This window comes from Ochlerotatus camptorhynchus, unplaced genomic scaffold (genome assembly GCF_037179485.1).
Source record: "Ochlerotatus camptorhynchus isolate MF236.1 unplaced genomic scaffold, CSIRO-AGI_Acam_v1.1 ptg000328l, whole genome shotgun sequence".
In the NCBI taxonomy this organism is placed as follows: Eukaryota; Metazoa; Arthropoda; class Insecta; order Diptera; family Culicidae; genus Ochlerotatus; species Ochlerotatus camptorhynchus.
The window spans coordinates 2448843-2473030 of NW_027040816.1; the positions used below are offsets into that span (position 1 = coordinate 2448843).

Here is a 24188-nt window from a genome sequence, read left to right on the forward strand (position 1 = left end):
TAGAGCACGGCTCTCTCGACATAGTTCAAACAAATGAACACCGCGCGGTTGAATGGCGCCGAATGAACTTTCTCCCTAGCGATCACGATGATATTGCGAATTTCCAACGCGCGGTCAGGTTCTAACGTGAAGCTCCGTGTGGAGCGACGTCGACGCCCTCGTGCTTGCGAGGGGGCCAACCTGGGGGTGTGTGTGGAGGAGCTCTCAGTTATAAGTATAACTAACCGACGAGTGAACCAAGCGGTATTATTCGGTGGGGAACCGTCGTCCAGTGAACAACTAAGTACGCGATACGCAAGTCAACGGAAGCTCCCCAATTGAAGAGAGGGTAATTTCACAACGTCGCTCAATCGTTTGCACTGTGAAAGCAGAAGGTGTGCAAAAGTGATCCTACACTGAAGGGCTCTCGAGCGAAGTGCAGAGCAAACAAACGACGCCTTATCTTAAGGTGCAACCGGTTCCGAAATCGTCCAACCTGGCTAAGTTCTACTACGGATCATACTACGGACAGTCAAAAATGGTGATTGCTAAAACAAGCGACTCATACATGATGGCCAGCAAAGCTGGCTTCAAAACAGTTGGAATCGGACAGAACGTCCGATCGACACTGGTCAAGGCCCACGCGGAATCACGAGTCGTAGTGGGGATGGCCAATGCCATCCGAAGCCTCACAGAAAACCCGAACAACTACCAGTTCTGCTTCATGGTTCCACCACAGCACAACGACAGTGGTGCTCACATGCAGGAAGTTCTTCTGGAGGCGTTCTGCTTCGAGAACGACATCTACATAATCAAAGTAAGTTATAATTTTCAAAAGCTAGATTTATTCGACATTTCACAATCAAAGTAACCCCCATTTTCCCTACCATCTTTTCCTCGTTCAACACCAGGTGGACAGTGCAGAAAAACTCAGCCGGCTACTGGGCTCGTCCGACTTGGCCTCCTGCGCTTTGGTGAACAAACCAATCAACCACTCCACAACCAACGCCGGATCGGAGCTGCAATTCTCACGCAGTGAAAACATTCTCATCGACCATTGCGAGCTGCACTGGGACGAGCCGGTGAAACCGATTATCAAATTACCGGAAAAGTGAACTCCTCCCACGGCAGATGGTCAATATTGTTTGAACAGTGTTACCACAATGTGAAACGACAAAACAAAAAAACAAACAAACAGCAATCTCATTGCGTGAAAAACTGTGTTATCCTCATATGGAGTGTAGTGAAACGAGATGCATCCGAGAAGGGTGCAGCAAAGGCATCCCATATTAGAAAGTGTATTAAAATTGTGACAATGTAGGCATGTAGGTCGGTGGAATCGAATACGGTACTTATATGATAGGCACTTGAAGGTGCAATATTCTTAACCCTAGTGATTGACGATACGATATAGTCAGGTATCTTAGATTGAACGATTCCAGCGCGATGAACATTGTCAGTGAGTTAGTTCATTGTTATAGTGAACTACGATTTATTTACTCTCCTCGATAAGTTCTAATCAATTATTATTGTACAGTTATATATTTTCTGTACGAAAGATATACAGCTTTAATAAAAAGAAAAAGAATGAATGAACAAGCGTGTGAATAGTTATATGTAACAGCTGATTTAATCACATTACCTTAGCGGAAGAATGTTGGAAATGTCCTAACAACAGATGATTACACAAACAAATAAAAATCAACTTGACATAGAGCAGTGCACGGTCCCTAACCTCACTTTTTGATTCCAATCATTTTGTCTCTGAGTAAAAGAGATGGCAACGAATGGGAGCCAAAACAAACCACCCAAAACTGTCAAAATTTACGGGTTAGAGAAGAGTGCAGCAAATCTTCGTGCACTGATCTATTGAACACTGGCGCACACTCGGGTTGACGTTTGAAAAGAACGGCAAAAGAAACATCCCTGCTGTAGTTTTCTGATTTCTGTGTGTACGTCGTTCACTGTGGTGAGGTGACTGCTGCTTCAGTGTGTCTCTGGTATAAGATTGTGTGTGGTATGATTGGTGGTATGAATGAAATGTGGTTGGAATCTTGAATGAGTGCTATAAATACAGAAGGTTGCAAAGGCAACACGTACAACATTACACAGTAAAAAACATAACAGAATAAAAACAAAAGCGAACAAATCAAATCAGCGTACTGTACTGCTAATCAACACCTCCACTGGATCTTCATGTCCACCATCTGTCACTGTCTGCAAAAATATCTAATAGCAATTACTTGTGTTGTGATACTTCTTTCAACGAAAAAAAAAAAGTCTTGCATTGCCATGGTCATCTGGGATGAGGCTGGTCCACCGAGCAATCGGAATGAGCTCTCCGTACATCATTGAATCAATGTAGAGATTGGTGTTAGATGCAAAGTGCGAAAAGAGAATGAAACAAATACGAAAGGGATTAGTTTCAAGAAGTGATAGGTTCATCGAATTCCCCAACTAAAAGTTTGCGTTGGTTCTTTTTGGTAGAAAGCCGTTAGCTTTCAAAACGAAAGTCAGCTAACTGTCAAATCAAAAGTTGCCCGCTCGCTACTTTTAAAAGTTGAATCTTTCGAAATGCATTGTTTAACTGTCAAATGAAAAGCATGGTTATTTTAAAATTAATTTTGTTTCAAAACAAACTTTCGATTTGAAATCTTTGTACAGTTGAAATGACATGTGTCATTTTGAATTAAAAAAAAATAATTTGAAGGCAAGCATTTTCATTTTAAAGTCTTCTCATTATTAAATTAATAACAGTTATTTATTATTCTAAAGGGCAAAACATACATTTTTTTTGTAAGGCTTGGATCAAATTTTGGGCCTACTAAGCACAACCCGCCTTTTGCCTCTATATTTCAAGTGGATTTTTTTTTTTCACAAAATGGAATGTTTTCACTGCAGATGACTTCTAAATTTATTTATCTCGATTTGCTTAAGAGAAACAAATTGTTGAGATATTGTTTATTTGTTTATTTGTTATGTTTGCATCAACAGACTAGAAATAGTCCCAATGATGCGTTGTAAAAAAAAGTACAGATTATACAGACGACATGTACTACAGTTACTACAGTTCCTAAAAATTTATAAGTCTTAAATTTTACACTTAGCTGTTGGGCATCAAGCGCCTTCGGTCAGCAAAAAAGGCAGAGAATCTTCGGCGAAGCATATTCCGTGTCAAGTGGAAATCAAACCACCGACAAACCGACATGACATTGACATGATCCGAACTGTCAGAACCATAAGATTTTCTGATCTAGATAAAAATAATTTGTCCAGAATAGATCAGACACGAACCAATTCATAACTTTTGCATGCGGGCTCATGGTTTAGCTAAAAATTTCCCGTGAACTCGGAGCCAGATGTCATTGGTGTGCTTGGGTCAGACATTTTATTGTTTTTGCCATGGTCATTCATGTCGGTTTGTCGGTGATCGAACATCGACGCTACTCGGTTGAACACTCGCTGCAAGCCGTAAATAGCGCTCCCTAAGCTATAATTAGTTTGCGTAGTGACATTAATGTTCACTTGTTGTAGAATTGCTTCGCAGTCGATTCTTCCTTGCAAAGTATCGGCGACGGTTAAGGCTCTGACAACATCTCTTCGGATACGTATGGGCTCGATATTGATCAATTGGCAGCGATTCTTGTAGCTTGGAAGACGAAGTGGGTATCTCCAAGGCAGCTTACGGAGCGCGAAGCGAAGAAAACGTCGTTGAACAGATTCAATTCGCTCGGCCCCATTTTTTTCCAATTTATTCCAACGTAGATCGTACGAGAGAGCAATAGAGCGATTTCAAGCAGTAAATGTCTGTGAAGTTCTTAGTAATCTTGAAGACAAAGCCAAGCGTTCTGGATGCTTTGTCGACGACATACGATATATGGTGTGAGTATGTCAGCTTTGAAGCTAGAAAAACGCCTATAGATGTCTTTTACGCAATGCACCCGTTCGATAGTCGTGCATAGTAGTTTGTAGTTGACATCGGTTGTTTCTTGCGTGAGAAAGTAATAACTGTACACTTAGCTGGGTTGACCCGAGGGGGACGACTCTATCTACGATGCAGGAAAGATTGTGGTTTGCTGTGACTAGCTGCGCGTACGCTGAGTAGATAGAAAGAGGGTTGATGGCGATTCTGAAGCTTTCCTGTAAAAAGATGATGCGCGGTGTAAGTAGATGCGAGAAATGAAAGAAGATTTTTAGAAGATTGATTCGCTAGTGTGAGCTTTTTCGAGCATCTAGAATTGAGATTTAGATGTGTCGCCCCCCTCGGGTTGACCATCAGTCGGTTTAGACTACACCAGTCAGCAAAGATGTCAATCTGATTTTGGAGAGAACAGCAGTCGGCGAACTTTCAGATCGTCTGCAAACGATAATCGTGGCCCTGTGATAACATGGTGAACGTTGTCGAAGTAAAGGAAGGTCCCAGATGGCTACCCTGAGGTATACCGGACTTTGCGCAGAAGCTTGCTGAGCGACAAGTACCCAAAGTTACTGTCAGTTGGCGCTCCGTGAGGTATGAACGAAACCATCTGAAAAGATTTCCATCGATCTCTAGCCTATCAAGCTTAGCGATCGCAATTTCGTGGAACGCCCAGTTATCAATCCGTGTTGATCTGTGCTTAGATATTGCTTGCAATGCGCATTTAGGGACGCTATGACAACCAATTCAAAAAGTTTTGATACAGCACTCAGCGACGTGATTCCCCGGTAGTTGTTTACGTCGCGTTTGGTTCCCTTATTATGAACAGGAAACATATCCGCAGTCTTCCAGCAAGACGGAAAGATGCCGCTGGAAAGAGAGAGCTGGAATATGCGGCGCAGTGGATCTAAAAGACAAGTGATGTTCTTTTTAAGAATAATCGACGGAACACCATCGGGTCCAACCTTAGTTGAAGTCTTAAGTTTAGATGCTGCTCTAGAAATCGTATCTGTAGTGGCTTCGACCATGCTGAGCGTTTGGTTGATCAAAGGAACATTACTGGCCGCGGAAGTAATGATATTAGCGGAGAGTTGCTCGTCTTCAAACACACTAGCAAATTTGGCTGGGAACAGGTTGCAAATGTCTTGTTGATTGCCAGCAGTTTCACCATTAAAAATCATGGAAGAGGGTAAGCCGACTTCCCTGCGTTGCTCATTTACGAAGTTCCAGAAGGATGTCGGGTGTGATTTTAGCCGCCGTTGAATCCTCTTTGATAGCATTGAAAACAGAGACGACTTAACCGCTTATACTCGTGGTTGAGTCTGACATAGTAGCATTTCACGAGAGAGTCGATATGGATGATCTTTTTGGAAACGTGTCTGTCAATGACATATGCCAAGACGTGAGAAAAGGTTTGTGCAGCAATGTTGACGTCTACACGATCTATCTAGGTTGGATGCTCCCAATCTAGGTTAGACAGCACATGGACGATACTGCGATTGTCAGCTCTACGGAAGTCATATGACACAGCGTTTGGAGTGCCGGTCATGGACAATTTTATTTTCGATCACGATAACTAAAGCAGGGTGATGATGCACTTCCTTGACCTAAGCTTCGGGTGCCGTGGAGAGGAAAGGAGCGGTATCACGAGCACTCACAAAGCAGATATCCAGGGTGCGGTTGTTTTCATTCAACAGGCCATTGATTTGTGACAGAATTGCGGTACTATAACTGTCCAGGAGCTGGATGGTTCCTACGTGGAAATATGAACGCTCGTGATCAGGACAAAAGAAACCACTATGGGTTGGAGTCCATGCAATGTCCGGTAGGTTAAAATCGCCAAGAACAATAGGAAGGACTTTGTCTGAAGCAGCCAAGATGGATCGACAATGTGCGTTCAGTTCTAAGCCATGGGTTCGATCTGTAGGGATGTACACTACACAGAGAAGCAATTGACGATCACCAAGTTGAATAGCTACCCACACTTGTTCAACCGTGTTCCAGGAATCGTCCTCGATAACTTCTGCTTTCAGCTTGGAATTAACTGCAATAAGGACGCCTCTCCCAGTAGTTTTCCTACTGGTATTCGTGTTTCGATCGCAGCGAAATATTTCGTAGCCAGCACCAAAGACATACACCCCTATTCTGTATTTCGTTTCGAAAGAAATTCTCATACAAAAAAATATTTTTTTGTATGAGAATTTCGTTCGAAACGAAATACAGAATAGGGGTGATTGTTTGAAATGGTTCGATAATTGACCAAGTTTCGGTCAAAACTAAAATGTCGTAACAGTGATCCATGACGACCAGATGATAATCTTCCACGAGGCCGTTCATACCGCCAACGTTCTGATAGTAAATCGTTATGTCCGACCTCCGCTGTTCGGGAACAATGGAAGGTTAAGCGTGTAGTTGCATTTGGGAGCTGGTAGATGTCACTTGACGGAGGAAGGATGTTCGAGTAGGGCCGCTGGAAACCAAGATACTTTCAGGCGATAATATATTCGTCGGTTGATCGTACTTTCCAATAACAGGAATGTGGAATACCCCTTCTCCCATCTCACACGCAGGGCCGGGACGACTGCTGGTCGCTGGCAGGAGGGGATCGACTGTGATGAGCGGAATAGGGGCTTCCTCAGGGCGGACGGCAAGAATGCGTCCCGGAGTGCAGTTGACTGTGGTGGCTCCATGTTGCCGACTGGCAGATGTTTGAGGTGAGTTGAAGGCACTGGAATTATGATCATCATCAGGCAGTGAAAGTTCGCTAGTAAGTGTGTACTTGCCTAATATAGCAAGCTGAGAGACCCTTAATCCACATCTGTTAAAAATCTAACACTGCTTCTTGAACCCAAACTCGGCCTACGGATTCTAAATAAGGCCTAATGCATTGAAACGCAATTGAATTCACTTCGGCCTATCGGATGAAGATGAAAATTGATTCGGTCGGAGCGCTTCTTTTGTTTTTGAGAAAAATGGGTGTAAACATTCATATCATCGGTAGCTTTTAAACTAAAGTATCGTACCAAACGAATAACCTGTTAACTCTGAAACAATGGATTTATTTGATGTTTTCTGCTCGAAAAGCCCAAAATGGGCGATTAGGCCGAAGTAGTGTTTTACCCTATTTGTTTTCTTTTTATCTCGATTTGTGTCACGCGATCGTCTGTTTACTCGGCACCAGCCACTGTGTGGTCCTCCTTATTGTTCTTCATCAGCAGTTCTTTCGGTTGATGCGTCGTCGACTTTGTAAAGCAACCAATTCGTGATGAGTGTGTGAGTGCTGACCACGTTTTGCGTCCATTGCTGCAATGGAAGCGCTTTGCCCCCCGTTGGCGATACTGCCATGCAATAACATCACTGGAAGCGGCTTCCGTTCTGATGGAGCAGGCTTATTGGATAGCGGAAGATAACGTGTTTATTGTGCTGTACTCGAGGGGCACGCAATACAAAGAACAAGTTAAGTTAAAATTTAATTAAAAGTACTTAAAGTAATTAATGCGTTTTGAAGTAGTACTGACGGTAATTAAAATTATCTATCCGTAATTAATGTAATTAAAAGTATTGAAAATGTAATTAATGTACTTTAATTACGAAATATCGACTGTTATTAATGGAGTTAAAAAGTGTATAATGTTCTACATTGTGTAATTAATGTAATTAAAGCAGTAGTTAATGGAATTAATTTAATTACAGCCGTTCCCTGCGTTAGAGTTAAAGGTTATTGCGTACCCTAGGCTGTACCTATTTACTATAGTTTTAAGATGTATTTTATAGTGAACAAGAATCCTCGGCTCTGTAAAGTTAATTCAATTGAGCCTTATCAAATAAATAAATAATTGAACAGATGCGTAAGTAAATTTCTTTTAAAAGTTAAAACTATGGTAATGATGCCACTCACAATGATGGTGGGACCTTCCTCGATCAGAATTATCTTCCACTTTTCCTAAGCCCTTTAGTGATGCATTTATGAGCATTCGTAGGGTGCATTAGTAAAATGCATGCCCGTTCCGCATGGCTTTGGCACCTGGCAACAGCGGGGGGAGTTAAGTTGTGACGCTCGGCAACTTGGCACAGTACTCGCTGACCATTTGAATGTCACTAGCCAATCCGACACTGTTGTTATCATTCTCTGGAAGGGGTCGGTCGATTCCAAGAAATGGTTAAATATACTATCCGGTGGTTCCATCACCGACAAACCGACATGAATGACCATAGCAAAAGCAATAAAATTACTGACTACTGACATCTGGCTCCGTGTTCGCGGGAAATATTTAGCTAAGCCATGAACCCGCATGCAAAAGTAATGAATTGGTTCGTGTCTGATCTATAATGGACAAATTATTTTTATCTAGATCAAAAAATCCTATGGTTCTAACAGTTCGGATCACTGCACATATAAATCGACCGTTTACGATTTTCGGGCATAAGTCAGAATTAAGTGTCATGTCGGTTTGTCGGTGGTTAAATTAGAAAAAATATTCTTTATCAATACGTACCGTTTGGGATTGTAGTCCTTCAACCTTTCATTTTCATTTTCTCCAACATTAGATCCTGCTACGCCTTCCGTTGGATCGTGATGTAGGTGCAGGATCTTTCTTCTTTTTGAATCCTTGAATTTTCAGCAGCTTTCAAATGACGGTAGTTCACTCAACGGAGGGGGAAGCTGCCAACGTACACAAGTAAAAGTTACTTTCACTAGGTATCGATCCGAGTTTCAATCCTCTACTTGATTCACCATGACAAGTTTTTCGGTTTGGAGTTGGAAAACCACCGGCTTGCTGTGATTAGGATAGAAATTGCCGTGAAATTTTGCAGAGCGAAACAAAAACAACAACGAGTACCGTGTAATGATTATTCATTTCGGTGACATTAGGTCACACACACAGTCACTGTTAATGAGCAGTCTCACTAGCACTTGTGCTTCAATGTTCCACCTTTGATTGTTAGAGGCGCCGTTATCAGTGACGTTTGATATTTGTATGGGAGAAGGGAACAGTTGCCAGTCTTTTTGATTAGTAGTTTTCGATATTGTGAAGCTCTGTTAGGGCATCCTTCAACTGATAAAAAATTACAATGCTTCCATAGCGTTTGTTCACACGAGCTTAGCCGGCCTTACTTTCCTTCCGAAGGAAGGCGGGATCAGAGATTTTATGCGTTAGAAAATCCCAGCTGCACCGACTGGGATTGAACCCAGACCCTTTGGTTTGAGAGGCAATCACGCTTACCACTACACCACCAGCGCCACTTTTGAAGAACTTCTAAAAGTTTATCGAAATTTACTGAATTTATCGAAACTAATCTTTACAGATCATTAGACATCCCCAAAAGTCCTAAAGTTCTTGGAACTGCCCTTAAGATTTCTGAACTTGCCTGAAGATCTTTAGGCCTAGCTTGTCTGAGGTTTTTGGAGTTTCTACAAAAGTATCCACAATTTTTTTCAAGATCTTCTCTAGTATTTTTTTGATTTAACACTTCTTAAAAGATTCGGCAGTTTCCTTGAAGCAGATGCAACCACCTGGGCAAAGATGAATACTAAGATGAAACTGTCGGATGAAAAACTTTCTATTTTAGTGTCCTCTTTCACGGTCCCTTTCATCCAATGAATACCCCCCGTATTCATGGTAATTTTGTGGTTTTGCTGCCCCCTCGGTAGAGATGAAATTTTGCGCGCTTTTTTATCAAAACAATCACACCAAAATCAGAGATGTCGCATTTTTTAATAACTCGATTAACAACTTATCGAACATTTTTTTTTCGCTGTGCTGTCATGTTTCCATCAATGAGAGTGCAAAACTTGTTTGAAACGATCGGTGATGATCCTCTGCAGAAGTTAATGTTTCTATCGGCATGATATAACCGATTACAAATATTTTACTGTTCGGTTCGTTAATCGATTAATCGATTGTTCGAATGAAAATCGGCCATCACTAGATGAATGTGAAACGTCATTTCAAATATAAGGACCGTACATAAATAATGATACAATTTGAAAGGGACCGGGGCTAATCACAAATTACGTCCCCACGGTAACTGAAATAAACACGAGTGTTCACCGGTTGACCTGGGAGTCCCTGGTGCTTCCAGGAAGTGACCGGAATTTTAACGAAGTTCTCAGAACTTAGCTTATTATTCCGCAATCAGGTCAAGAAACTTCCCCGAGATCTTCGGTATTTTGTCATTCCTCGGAACGTCATTGAGGCTCCTAAACATATTGTGCACCACCCTGAAGTTCCCTAATCGTTCCTGAAGCTCCTGTCATTCTTCTCAGGATGTGACCTTGAACTGAAATTAACGAAACTTCCGTGAAGATCTATTAAATTGAACACGTATTCTGCACTTCCTTGAATTTACCTGATTCTCAGGGAAGATTAAAAAAAATCTTAAATTCTCTGAACTTTCTTGATCTTCTCTGAATTATCTTTAACTTTTGGAGCATCTTGAAAATTCTTGATATTTTTTCTGAATTAAATTATTGAGATTTATCTTAAGCTCTCCGTACTTCCCTGAAGATTTCGCAATTTTCCTGATATTCATGGGACTGCTTTAAAGTTCTCAGAACTGACCCAAAATTCACGGAACTTTCTTTCAGATCTGTAAATTAAATTCAAGATTTGCTAACAACTGTAAAGTTCCTGCAATTTTTCTTTAATAATTTAATGGAACAGTTTCGTTTGATAATTTTGTAATAATTTGAAGCTGAATTGAAAATTTATGAAAATTATGATTCAACAATTTCAATTTGGGAGTGTTAGGAATGTGTATGGCTGGGAACCGTAGGTGTACAGTCTTCAACAATTACTAAATTAGAAGGGGTAACTTCCCTTTACCTTTAGCATGGCTTCAAAAATATTGATAAATGGAAAAGAGTGTTTAAATACAATCGTATAATCATAGACAAACAGACACAACACTCCGAAGATTTTCATCGAACAAGCATTTAGCGGTTAATTTAAAAGTATCGTAGTTGTTAGTACCGCCACCTGTGATGCGCATAGTCAATTCCCTAGCGTTTGACATTTACACACTACTGCCATCTGTTCAGCGTACTGCCCACCACAGTGTACTCAACAGATGGCGGTAATGTTTTAACGACGATGTTTTACAGTGAGTCTGTTTATCTGTGGTATAATTATAAGTACCCTTTTTGTAGTAAACAAAAATGCTTTACAGTAAGGGGGTAAACTCAAACCATCCGCCCTGTATCACCGAGTCAGAAGTCTCAAAAGTGTTATCAATTTTCAGATACTTCAGAATCACGAATTTTCCAAGCCATGCAATTTTATCGTTACCACACGGCCGTAGAGTCTGACTCATATTTAATTTCCGTTGCCCCAAATTCACAACAACGTATAGGTCACTCATAGACTATGTAAAATTTTACTCAAATATGAGTAAATGTCACTCAGATTTGAGAGACATTTACATTTAATCTTATATTAGTTTCATTTACTCAGTCTATGAGCGGCATACATTTTTGCGAATTTGAGTAAAAGGAAATCAGATATCAGTCAGATTCAATGGCCGTGCATTTTTGGAAACTTGAAATATTCCGCAGCCCAAAATTGCATAATCCCAAAATCTTCATTTTAGTTTCGATGTCCGTGATCTACAACTTTTCAACTGTTTTCATGAATTGAATTGAAATTAAATTTGCATTGACATTTAATCAATTATTAAAGCCAGCTTGCAAGATATTCTAATGATTTAGGAGAACTTCAACGCCCAAAAGCTGCAATGATCAAAGTCAACAAAAGTACATGTACCATACGTTCCTATTATGGTGTGTTCCAATTATTAAATCCAGTTACACACCGAACGAATAGCCATAACTGCACTAGAAACGAAGTTACTTACTTGGAATTTGATGAACAGCGATCAAATACAGCTCAATGCGCGCCGCCCGATTTCACTCCGATCTTGGTCCTGATGCAATCACTTCGAGTTGCAATGTCCATGCACTTTAACCGACCGAATGTCCTATCCAATTGCGAAAAGTCAGCGGATTGAAGCGGATGAGTCCACCCGGGTTCTCTGCTAAATATGATCTTCACTGTACTCTCTTTCTCTTCTGCAGGCAACATCCGTTCTGCAGGCTCAAAACATATTTAAAAAAGGATGTGATATCAATCACTTGTGCAGTACAAATCTACCTCGCCCGTTTCTCTTTCAACTTTTCGATAAAAATTTAATCCTATCAAACTCTAATGTGTATAAAAATATTCTTACACTTACGATATGAGCATCGGAAAACGTTCCATGCTTAAACGTATCGGTCTATGTTGCGATATGAATACTTGAATCTCACAGTTCCTATAATTTCCTCAAGAGTATTTCGTTCAGTTAAATATTCAATCCGTAATCTAAAATGTCAACCCGAAAAAAATGAATAATCAAAATACATGCAAACTTTCGATTCAAACCGAGCTATCTCTGTCCCTAAAACTCTTTTTTTGATTATAAATCAATGATTTGATTCACATTGTGGTTGTATCACTACCTGAAACTGCAACTATTTACTACTGGGTCCAAAAAATATACACTTCTACACATTGTACCTACTTCACAAATAACGGTTCACTCCTCCCACTTCACGATATGATACAATTCTTATTGTCTTTCTCATAAGGATGGCTACTCTGCAGTTGCTTCCGCTTGCGGGCACAGGCAAGCGAATTGTTTGGCATATAGTGGACTCGCGTTCCGCCGTAGGTCCGCCTCGTGGGCAGCTCGTATACGGTATCGTCCGCGCTGGACGAACTCGACGAACAGGTCGAGCAAACGCTTCGGGTGTCCGAATCGTCGTCGGCCGGGTCGGCCTGCTGTTCGATGATTTCCACGTCCGGGACGCGTCTCCGGCGCGGCGATCGCTTGTTGGACGAGGAGGAAGACGACGAGTGATGGCGATCGTAGCCGTAGCTGCTGCTCTCACCGGACGACCGATGGCTACCGTGGTGTTGGTGGTGGTGCGACGACCGGCGCTTGGATTTGGAGGAACGCGTCCGCGAACCACCGGAACGGGTGCAGTAGCTCTTGGAGCGGGGCAACGAGTCCTGGAAGTCACCCTCGAAGCGGACTTCTTTCTTAATTACTGAAATGGAGAAGGGGTGGGGGTGGATGTAGTGATTGATTTATGTTTAACGTTTAGAAATGTGAGAATTTGAAGATCTACATAATCAGCAATATACGATGTTCTCAGTATTGAAAAATATCCAGTTATATTTCTAGATGTATGATGCATCATTTAGGAAGCAAACCAATGTTAATTAGACGACCCAACCAGGAAATGTAAGATTCTAAAGATTAAAAAAGAAACAATTTGGACAAATTAAAAATGGCAGCGCTCAAGACATAATAATAATTAAATTTTTCAATATTTCTCTTAAGAGTGTATAGAATCACAGTAGGCATTGGTTGCACGCTCGAAACAAAAATCCCGTTCTATCCGCTTCTGGCAGTTTTCGATCAAAGTCCTGGGCAGGAATTTTATACCTCAGTTGATCGGAAGAGTTTTACTATTACATAGCTACAGCTAACAACGCTCACAGCGTCGCATGCTTTGCTACGGGTGTGTAAAAATCTTCAAAATCAACGCCGTACTTTTGGCCAAAGCCCTTCGCAACAAGGCGTGCTTTGTACTTAGCTGCATCTCCGTTCTCGTTGCGCTTCACTTTATATACCCATCGGCTACCCAACGATCCGGTGGAAGTTCCATCAGCTTCCATTTTCCCAACACTCGGTGTGACGTTACTCTTTGTTCATCGCCCTCAAACAAAGATGCTTTTGCGGACACTGCATTGCCTCTTGGTACGATGACGGTTCAAACTCGTGCTAGCAGCTTTGATGTCTTTGAATAAACGGGCCGGTGGATTCCCATTGTTCACCCGCTCCGAACAACGACGAATCTCGTGCTCAGGAAATCCTTCGCAAGCTGACTCTACACTTCCATGCTTCATTGAAAGAAACTCTTCCTCGGCGACCGTTGTCGAATCAACTTCGATTTGCTTCTTGGACATCACTTCCTTCTGATCACTTTTGGCACCTTGCCGAACTGCGTACGAACCTGATGGATGTATTCTTCGATCTTCTCCTCCGCTTGTGATTTCCGTTGCAACAGGTACACAACACAATAGAAGCTGCAATCATCAATCATAGTCATGATAAAACGATTGCCGCTCGGCGTCGGAACTTCCAACTGTCCGCACAAATCGGTATGAATAATGTCCAGCACTTCCTTCGACTTTTCCTGTGTGCCGGCGCCGGTGGTGTAGTGGTAAGTGTGACTGCTTTCTCACCCCAATGGGTCTGGGTTCAATCCCAGTCGAGGTCGGTGGGATTTTTCTGAGGCATAAAAATCTCTGGTCACGTCTTCCTTCGGAAGGGAAGTAAAGCCGTTGGTCCCGGCCCATGTGTGTTGATGAATGGGTGCGATATCCTACGCAGGTGTGGAAGCTGCCTTCCTGCACATTCGATTGCCGTCAATGGATGGAAATCGATGTCCGTCGGTGATTGGCACTAGATTGCAGAATAGAGACCGACGTTAAATAAAGGAAAGAAGAAGAAGAAGACGAAGACTTTTCCTGTGACTTCTTGGGAAAGGGCAAACACGACAGCTTCCCTTAACAGGACGCCGAGCACATCGACCGGATACTGCAGTCGACCAGCGTCAAGTCCCTTCCGAGTTCCTCACGCACAATCTTGCTAATGTCCTTGGGGTTGCGGTGGCTCAAGCGACGGTGCCACATGTGCTGGCAATCTTCCCGATGGCTCGCTGTTACTTGCAAAGATTGTTCATTATGGAGCTTTCGTTGGTACAGGTTCCCGTTGCGAACTCCAACGACGACATTTTCGCCATTAGTCTGGATCCGCTCCGATCAAACACCACCCCGAACCCTTCGTCGGCGAACTTGCTGATGGACAGCAGATTGTTTGTCAAAACTGGTACGTGCAGAACATTCCTCTGCTTCAGATCAACGGAACGACCCTTTCCGTTATCCGCATCCAGGCGCCTTCGTAGAATACAGTCTTCACATCAGCCAGGCTAATGTGTTCACGGTGCGACGAATCAGCCATCAGCGGTGAGCCATGAGCCAGTTTCATTCCTCTGCTGATCCTGCTTGTGCTTCCGGCAATCGCGCTTGTAGTGTCCTTCCTTTCCACAGTAGTGGCACTTGAACTTCGTTTTACCCGCTTGCAGCACTTTTTCCTCGTGTGGAGACTGCTGATGCTGCCCGTGCTCGCTTCGTCGTCGCCATTCCTCCAGCAAACGACCCTTCACAAATCCAAAGTTAATAAATATAGCCGACGTTGTAGGACACCGGCAGGCTCGATAATAAGATTGCGATCAACCAGTGATCCGAAAACCTTTCTCCGATTCAAGCGAGGCGATTGACCAGCATGGTAATGAGCGACAGATGATCAGCCATGTCCGTCAAACGCAGGGATATCAACCGACGGAGCAGGTAAACATTTCCCGACATCGACTTCCGCTCGTGATACTGGTGGAGAGTCGTGATTTCCCTAACACATGGTACAACTGGGAGTCTTCCAGTGCCAGCCCAATGACTGATTGAGCGATCCATCACGAAACAGCCAGTCCTTCATTGGGATCGCCGTAACCTCCGCTTTAACTATGTCTGCTAGGCCTTTCTCTCCGAGCACCAGAGTAATCTTGTACTTCCATAGGGCCCAGTTATGATCCCCCAGATTTTCCATCGTCACTCTCTCTGACATTTCTAGATAGAGCTGGAATTAGGGCAATCAGCTTTTGTAAACAAGGGTTTCTCTCGTTGATTTCTAGGAATTCATAGCACGCCTACACATACCAACATATCCATCGGGTAGGGGAAGTCTTCTCCTACTCGATGGTGACGTCGATTTGCCAGGGCGAGCGTTGACTTCTGGTGGAAAATTCGCAACACTGTGGTGAATGTAGAAGCAAGGTTTATTGATTTTTCTGGTGCATAATTTGCATCGTTCTGATGTATGCAAGCTTCATACATGGAAAATTTGCATGAAGAGGCAAAGCCAGAAAATTGCACCACGAAGGTGCATGGTGAAACAAACTTCACTGACAAATTTTGGTGCACAGTTCTGGTGAAAAAAATGGAGGAGCATGCTTTATTGAAAGTTTCTGGTGCAAAATTTGCATCGCTCTGATAAATGAAATGAACAAAATATTTCTGGTGGAAAACTTGCACTGGTATGGTAAATGAGGGCACAAGCTGCATTTTAAATTAAGCTACATTGAAAATTTCTGGTGGAAAATCTGCACAGTTCTGGTGAAAGGATGGGCAAGCTTTTCGGAAAATTTTTGGTCTTAATTTTGCATTCTTTAGCTGAATAGAGAAACAAATTTTAATAATAATTTCTGGTGTAAAATTTGCACCATTCTGATGATTGGAGGGAAGCTGCTTTACTGTAGATTTATGATGAACAATCTGAAAATAGGGGCCATCTTTATTTAGTGGAAAAGCTGCAACATTCTGATGATAGGAGAAGCAATCTATATTGAAAATGTCTGGTGGAAAATGGAAAAAGGATATCTACACCAATCAGAAGATTGGAGAAGCAATTTTTATTGAACATTAACGGTGGAAAATTTGCATCGTTCTGGTCAATTGAAATTGTCTGGATTGAAAATTCCTTTTTAAAAATTGCACAGTTCTGGTGAATGGAGGGGCTAGCTTTATTGAACATTTCCGAGAAGAACCTTAAGGGTATTGCATTCTGAGGACAGTTTCAGAAGAAAAGATTTCTGGGGATGATTTCATGAAAATTGTGCGAATAATTTCTAGTGAATCCTGCAGATATTTAGTTCCATGATAATTTTTATAAAGAATACCGAGAGAATCAAATTTTGAATGAAATTCCAAAGGGATGTTGAGGAAAATTTCAAGGAAATTCCAAGGGTAATTTCAAGCTCATTCTGGAAAGAATTTCTGGAGAATACAGAGGAAATTCTTCTGAAACATTAAGGGAATTTCAGTTCCAAGGCGTTCTGAAAAAAAAAAGTTCAAAAATATTCCGAAAAGAACCTCAAAGATATTGAATTTTTAGGACAGTTCCAAAATATTTCTGGGGAGAATTCAAAGAAAATTCTGTGGATAATTTCTAGAGCATCCTGCAGATAGTTCCAAGATAATTTCGAAAAGAATACCGAGAAAATCAATGTTGGAGTGAAATTCCAAACGGATTTTAAGCAAAATTTCAAGTGAATTCCGAGGATAATTTCTAGCTCATTCCGGGAAAAAAATCTGAAACTCTAAAGGAATTTCAGTTCCAAGGTGTTCTGAGAAAAAATCCTGAAGAGTTTTAAGTATAATTCCAGTTGAGCTCTGAGAAGAATTTCAAAAGAGCTCTTAGGAGAGTTCTAAAAAAAAATCGAGAAGAACCTCAAGGATATTGAATTCTGAGAACAGTTCCAATGGATTTCTGGGGAGTATTCCAAAAAACTCTGTGAATAATTTCTAGTGAATCCTGCTGATAGTTCCAAGATAATACCAAAAAGAATACCGAGAAAATTAAATTTAGAGTGAAATTCCAAAGGGATTTTGAGGAAAATTTCTAGCTCATTCCGGGAATAATTTCTGGATAATACTGAGAAAATTCTTCTGAAACTCTTAGGGAATTTTAGTTCCAAGGTATTGTGAGTAAAAATAAGTTCTAAAAATAATTTCAGATTGAGAAGTATTTCAAAAGAGCTCATAGAGTTCTAAAACTTTCGAAAAGAATCTCAAGGAATTCTGAGGTTGGACTTTTTTGCAACTGTTTAAAGACAGCTTTTGGATTCCCTAATTGTAAAGTGGGTATTAGTTTGCCATTGAACCTTGGTCTATTGTTGTCTTACTAAAAATTCATCTGAAAATTTCAAGCCATTTGTTACTGTGGTCAAAAAGTTACAACTGTTTATGTACGTTGCAGTAAATTCGGGTTTGTCCTTTGTATCATCTTTAATACATGTTGAATATGTTCGGCATCATTTTCTGTCACCCCGACTGGCGGTACTTTGGGACGGTTCATCATCGACATAGTCGATGGGATTAAATTGCCAATTTCCATTGGTTGTCTGAAAGCAGTTTGCTTTGAAGAAGATAAACCACCACCGAAGCAAAAATTAAATAAAATTATCTAAATTAATCAATAGGGACACAGAAGTGGTTGGACAGCACCATCTCCCACGCACTTTGGAGTACTTCTCATCCCCAGATTAAATGCACAATGCACCATAGAAAAAAAAATGCCCCTCCTTAACAAGATTCCTGTGCACGCTAGTGGTGTATCCTATGGCTTACCTTCCCTACTAACATAATTCCTAAATTCCCGTGGCATTTATGAGGGGTCGTAGAGTTCTCTGCATCGCTCTTAAGTAAATGTTTGAGTAACATACCTTTCCTATCCCTATATAGCAGTTGCAAGGACGTGGCCAGGACAATCCTTAACTGTTGGAGAGGAATATGTCTTTATCTGGAAGGTAGTAATTATTTCCTGCTTACTATCTGTCCAGTGATACACATCCGTCTTGCTCTTAATAGTTTTGAATTCGTACCACCTACGATATTGTGCAACTTGATCGATGATAATGATAATGCTAATACAAAATCCAAGAGAATTCTGATGACAATTTAAAGGGATTTCTAAGGGTTAAAAGGAATACTAACGAGAATTGGTATAAGTAACCTTAATCGGGTTAAAACTCATAAACAAATGGAGGCTTCCAAATGAATAGAATTATGATGGTTATTCCAAAGGATTATCGAGGAAAGCTTTAAGAAATTTCTTCAATGCTGGTGTATTAATTTTTCAATAATTATTTTCTTCCATATGTTAATTCAAAAAGAATGTTTTTCCCTTGTCCCAACAAAGGGTTCTAACTACTAGAATCACAATTTCAAATAAATGATCCTTACCTATCGGTGGCGGGGTGGGCAGCTCGACAATGGAATGCGAAGCATCATCCGAGGCGTTCTGGATGGCGTCATCCGGATCGGTTATTGCACTGGCTTTGTCCAACGGGCTTATATCATCGTAGGGTAGCGATTGCTGCTGTTGTTGTTGTTGTTGCTGGAACTGTAGCGACTGACTCAACTCCGGCATCGACGACGTTAGGGACGGGTTGATTGTGGCTATACTGGGACCGGGGAGGATCGTCGAGTTGTGATCCGCTTGCCAGTTGTCCAGGCTGAGACTGAGGTCGGTGAGGTCCAACGGTTGTCGACTTCGATCTTTGTGCAGCAGTCGATCGAGTTCGGGGGAGTATTGCGGTATTCGACGATGGGATGGGATGATGGGGGGAAGGGATTGGTGCTGGTGGTCGACGTAGTCACTGGGTTCGGTGCAGGGAAGCGTTCGGGAGGAGATGGGAGAGGTAGCACCACTTCCGGTGTAGGTTTGTACATCGTTTTCCGCTGATACGGAGTAGGTCTGGTCGTTGAATTCGGTAGGAATCGGACTGGAGATGTTGGTGGACATTTCCGTGTGCGAGTGTTTGGCAGGGCTGGAGTAAGGGGTGCTTCGTTCGCTGATTGGACTCTGCAGAGGTTCGGGTGACTTTGGCAAATTTGGTACGTACTCAGTAGGTGCGTCTTCGAAGGTCCGCTGCCCGGGGGCTCGCAGCCGAGTTCGAGAGGGCATAACAGTTGGCATTGATCCATCGGATGGCGTAGGTGGTTCACCTTTGCTGCAGGCTATAGAGCAATAAATTTCACCCCGTCGAGGCAAGAACGGCCGACCGAGCAGCGAACAGCGACAGGTACTGCAGGCGAAGCAACTGTCCGTCGCATGCCAATGCTGACCATCGTGGCTCATTTGACCCTGATCCACACCAATCGGCTCGCTACAGAAATCACAGTACTCGGCAAACATCGCGTCGAAGCAGTGCAAACAGTATGGCTTGCCGTCGCGCATTATGTACCTGGGGAAAACGGAACGATAATTGGTTGTACAAATACATTCTTCTCATTTGCGTAATCTTTAGGTCAACTAAAGAGGACACCCTACGCACGCTCCCGGTTCATTCCGTGGTTGTGAGAGAAAACTTACCGTTGACCACCCAGTTGCTTGTCGCACTCGAAACAGGCAAAGTGTTTGATATGCCACGCCCGACCCTCAGCTTCCGTACACTCGTCGGCCAGTATAATCTGTGGGAAAAGACGGTCCATAAAAAACTGCCCCGGACAAATTCCAGACCATACCGGCCAGATACATACCTCGTCGCACGCTGAGCATCTCGGTTTCAGCGTCTCGGCGTGGTGTCTTCCGCAGTAGAGTCGAGCCTCTCGGTGGAAGTAGATCAGATCTACGAGCAGTTCCTTGCAGACGGAGCACACGAAACAGGCCGGGTGCCAGCACGTACCCGGATCGAACCGTGAAGCGTAAACTCCCATGTCACCGGAAGAAATACATTCGCCACACTGAAAATCGAAAATTATTTAATTTAAATCCAACCAGACGTCGATCGGCCGGAGCACATACCCCGTCGCAAATCTGATTCGTAGCCAGCTGTTTCACGGTGCCCCTGCCGAGGGCTTCCCGCTTCCGTTGCGCCGAGAAGAGCTTCAGCTCTTTGCGCTCTTCATCGGTCAGTGAATGGCAATATCGCACCTGCAGGGGAGAGTGGAAAATCGAAAAGCAAACCAAACCCCAACGATTAGATCAAATATTTACTTTTACACGGTGCTGTTTGTTTGTTTGTTTGCTTGTTTGCTTGCTTGCTTGTCCGATGGTTATTTCTACGCTGCGCTGTTGTTGCACCCCGCTGCGCTGCTCTGTGCTGAGCGCGGACTTAACGGACGTACTCGCTCTCTCGCTGCCTTCAATAAGAAAGCTGTGCCCGGGCAGCGAAGGCGGTCGGCGGTGGTGTGCAATAACAAGAACTGAATAAATTATATTTTTATTATTTCTACCCCAATTATAAATGTAGCAGCAGCAGCAGCACAAACAACCAGCGAGCAAAATGGACTTTAAGAGCACACGACGGACTTATACCTCATTATCGTGGGGAGGAAGCTGCTGGAGCAACTGACGGACGCGGTGTCGCTCGCCGATGCTGTTGACGTACGGGACCTTATCTTCGGGGATGGCCGAGAAGTACAGGTGGACCTGTTCGGAAGAGAGCAAGCAGAGTAATTGTTGCGTGATTAGAAAATGATGTTGAAAGAATTTAGCGCCTTTAAGCTGAATGGTATGGCTCGCTGCTGATGCTGATGCCTGTCCGGTCTGGTCTGGTTGGGTGAGCTATGCAGCGAAGAAAGATGCGACCGACCACTGACTGGATTTGCATTATGCAGCCGGTGACAAATGAGGTTATGGGATGATATAACTACCTATATGTGGCGTGGAAACAGACATGAGGTGTCTGCTATGCAAATGACCTGACGGGACGGCGATGCGACTATGTTTGTCTATCTATGTGTGTCACGGAACCGTAACAGATTGGCGTTATGACTGCAAAACTGTTACTTCAAATCATGCTTCGATAAATGGGAAAACAAGTCCATCATCACTTTGATCTTCGTTGTATGATTCAAGTCAAGTTGGTTTTAAGATGGATTGCTGATAGAATTCAAAAACTAGAATACCTTGAATTTATTGTACAATCACTTCTGTAAGCCTTTTTATTTAAACATGCTAAAAATTGTCCTCAACTAAAAGTCAACAATTCACATTATCTTTCTAACCGTGATAACAAATGACTTTAAATTTTCACACTTTAGTCCATATTGCACATGTGATGTGATGTGAAAAATGCTTTACCCCTATTGATAGTTGCACAGTTTCAAATTTGAAATCAGCCATTATGAAAGTTTTTTTTTTTTAATTTTTAACTCAGCAATAAAATAAAATAATTTTTTTTTTCATAAGCTCTAGATTTTTGAAAAAAATTCAAACTTCAAGCTAATTTGCTAAGTTTCACAGATATTATTTTTTATCTCGTTCTCCTGAACCTCAACATTTGCATGAAGTTTTTCGAAATCCAATCGATCGAACGATATTGGGCTGCTCTGATCATGATACTCAAATGATGATCAGTAAAGATTTTTCTAAGATTTGAACCATTGAGTTTAAACAAAAAAGTTCCTCGGAAAGCGCGACACAGAATCGCAGACATAGAAAAAAAACTTGACTATTGCAGACAAAATCTGCAAGATTCCGTCATTTCTAGAATCTAACAAAGGATTTACATTTGGCTATATGTTTTTGTATTAGTTCTGCGTGAAGTCAACGATTTACATAGTTGAAGATGCTAATTTCAAATAACAGACTAAAGTGGTAATTTTTATATGATTGATAAGGAGATGAAAGTATAGAATTGATAGTTCCGTTTAGAGTACGGCAGTGTGAAAATTGTATATAGAGAGTAGAAAGTGAGCAAGGAGAACTTTAGGAAGGCACAAATCGGTTTGATCATCTCTCTTTACCAAACTCCCCCTTTGGAGAGGGATGGTGAGGGGGTATTTCAATCTAGTAAATATTTTTATGAGACATTTTCAATCTAGTAAAATTTTCAAACTGGCATATTTAATTTTATTCAAAAAGTTGTAGCATGAAAATGGCACTACGGATCGAAATGCCGTCTGAGACAAAGTTGAAGAGGAAAATATTGTTTTGACGTAAAATTACGTGTTTTGGCAACATATTGGGGGTGCAATTTCAAAAAAACAAAATCGACCGCGTTACGAAAAGTGGTCAGGATTTGACCACTTATAACACTGTCAAAAGCGGATGGATATTAATTCTAAACAAGCCAATCGATTGGAATGTCATCTACGAACCTACTAAAATGAAAACTTCATCAATTTTCAAAAGGTCACTATTGAAAATTGCACGAAAATGCAACTGTTGCTATAATAATGAAAATTATTACCGATTGTCTGCGAAAAGAGCTTTCCCTACCACAGATTTAAAAATCGAATTCACTCCGGTCTCACCGCGTGGTGTCCAGTGGTCATCATCAGCAGCAGCAGCAGTGTTTTCGGCGCGTGGCGTTGTAGATTGTTCACCAGTACACGACGAAAGGCTGCCCGCAAGCGCGAACTGCAGCCCTCTGAGCGGTCCATTCGCCGAAGAAGGAGGAAGAAGTTGTACCGCTACTGATCGGATTTCAGTTGCTCGTCGTGAGCCGCTGTGGGCCATCTATGCCAAGCGCGTCACCGTTCCAAACAACATACAGCTCGCCAGCCTTATCCGTGTAAAACACCTTGATAGCTCAGCATTACTCAACCATCACGACAAAACGGTCCTAATACGCTTAATAGTAGTTTCTGTTTCTGACCATGTAGAAAAATTAGCCCGGAATATGAATGCAGCTAAGTTATCAACGAAAGAGAGAGTCGATGAAGAGAATCGGTCAATGTAGATTGGTCTATTTGAATGTTCAAATCATTAATCTAAGTTACCGGCCGCGAATGGAAACCTTGACAAGTCTCGCGTTACTGTTCAGTAACGCGAGACTTGTCAAGGTTTCCATTCGCGGCCGGTAACTTAGATGAATCTACAGCTGTTCTTAATAACGCTTTGAAAACGTGTACCAATCAACTAGTTGAGCAAAAGTTTGTTTCTTTGAAAAACTCGAACAGCTGGTACAATTTGGATCTTTTGCGTCTTAAACGGAAAAGGGACAAATTGTACAAAAAGTTTTGTAGATCTAATAATGACAATCATTGGACTAGGTACACAATCGCGCGTAATAAGTATTCACAATCGATAAAGAAAACTCGTTGTGAATATGTTCAAAGGAAGATTGATCAGCATCAAAACAACAGCAAAGAGTTATGGAAAATTTTGAAATCTTTATTAAAACCTAGTAATTGCAAACCGCGGTCCATAACTTTTAATGGCACATTAGAACAGTCAGAACAAGTAATTGCAGCTAAGTTTAATGATTATTTCGTAGATAGCGTTTCATTGATTGATCAATCTATTGAATTGGTCGATGAACCTGACGAAATAAAACAGCCAGTTAATAGTAGTTGTAGATTTGAAGTTTTTCACCCAATCACATTAGATGAACTTAGAGTTATTTGTTTTTCATTAGGAAAATCGGCTGGAGTAGATAATGTTAATGCTAGAGTTATTCAAGATTGCTTTCATGTCATTGGCCACATCTTGCTGGACCTTATTAATGAATCATTACAAACTGGACATGTGCCACAAATTTGGAAGGAATCCTTAGTGGTCCCTATTCAAAAAGTTGCTGGAACGATTAAAGCCGAAGAGTTTCGTCCCATCAACATGTTGCATACATTAGAGAAAATTTTAGAACTTGTTGTTAAAGGTCAGCTGTTGGGGTATTTAA

The 24188-nt window shown here is 41.8% G+C and overlaps 3 protein-coding genes across 4 annotated transcripts in view; 1 reads left to right on the forward strand and 2 right to left on the reverse strand.

Moving 5' to 3' along the window:
• LOC135708174 (electron transfer flavoprotein beta subunit lysine methyltransferase-like) overlaps positions 1-1835 on the reverse strand; it is a 91465-nt gene extending 89630 nt beyond the window's left edge. For both annotated transcript variants that reach the window (XM_065230177.1, XM_065230176.1), the window contains exon 1: positions 1622-1835. The gene's annotated coding sequence lies outside the window, so the exon portion shown is untranslated. The remainder of the gene's footprint in view (positions 1-1621) is intronic.
• Positions 232-1150, forward strand: LOC135708181 (growth arrest and DNA damage-inducible protein GADD45 alpha-like). Its single transcript, XM_065230187.1, has 2 exons — positions 232-796; positions 891-1150. The coding sequence occupies exons 1-2, from the start codon at positions 518-520 to the stop codon at positions 1092-1094; spliced, it is 483 nt and encodes a 160-aa protein (XP_065086259.1). The 5' UTR covers positions 232-517; the 3' UTR covers positions 1095-1150.
• A 10218-nt stretch (positions 1836-12053) lies between the features above and the next one.
• LOC135708142 (protein prickle-like) overlaps positions 12054-24188 on the reverse strand; it is a 70215-nt gene continuing 58080 nt past the window's right edge. Inside the window, exons 3-8 of the mRNA XM_065230120.1 lie at positions 20879-20992; positions 20366-20494; positions 20101-20304; positions 19934-20031; positions 18802-19805; positions 12054-12983 (exon numbers count right to left, since the gene is read on the reverse strand). Of these exons, the coding sequence (XP_065086192.1) occupies positions 12484-12983; positions 18802-19805; positions 19934-20031; positions 20101-20304; positions 20366-20494; positions 20879-20992 (2049 nt within the window). The 3' untranslated portion in view covers positions 12054-12483. The remainder of the gene's footprint in view (positions 12984-18801; positions 19806-19933; positions 20032-20100; positions 20305-20365; positions 20495-20878; positions 20993-24188) is intronic.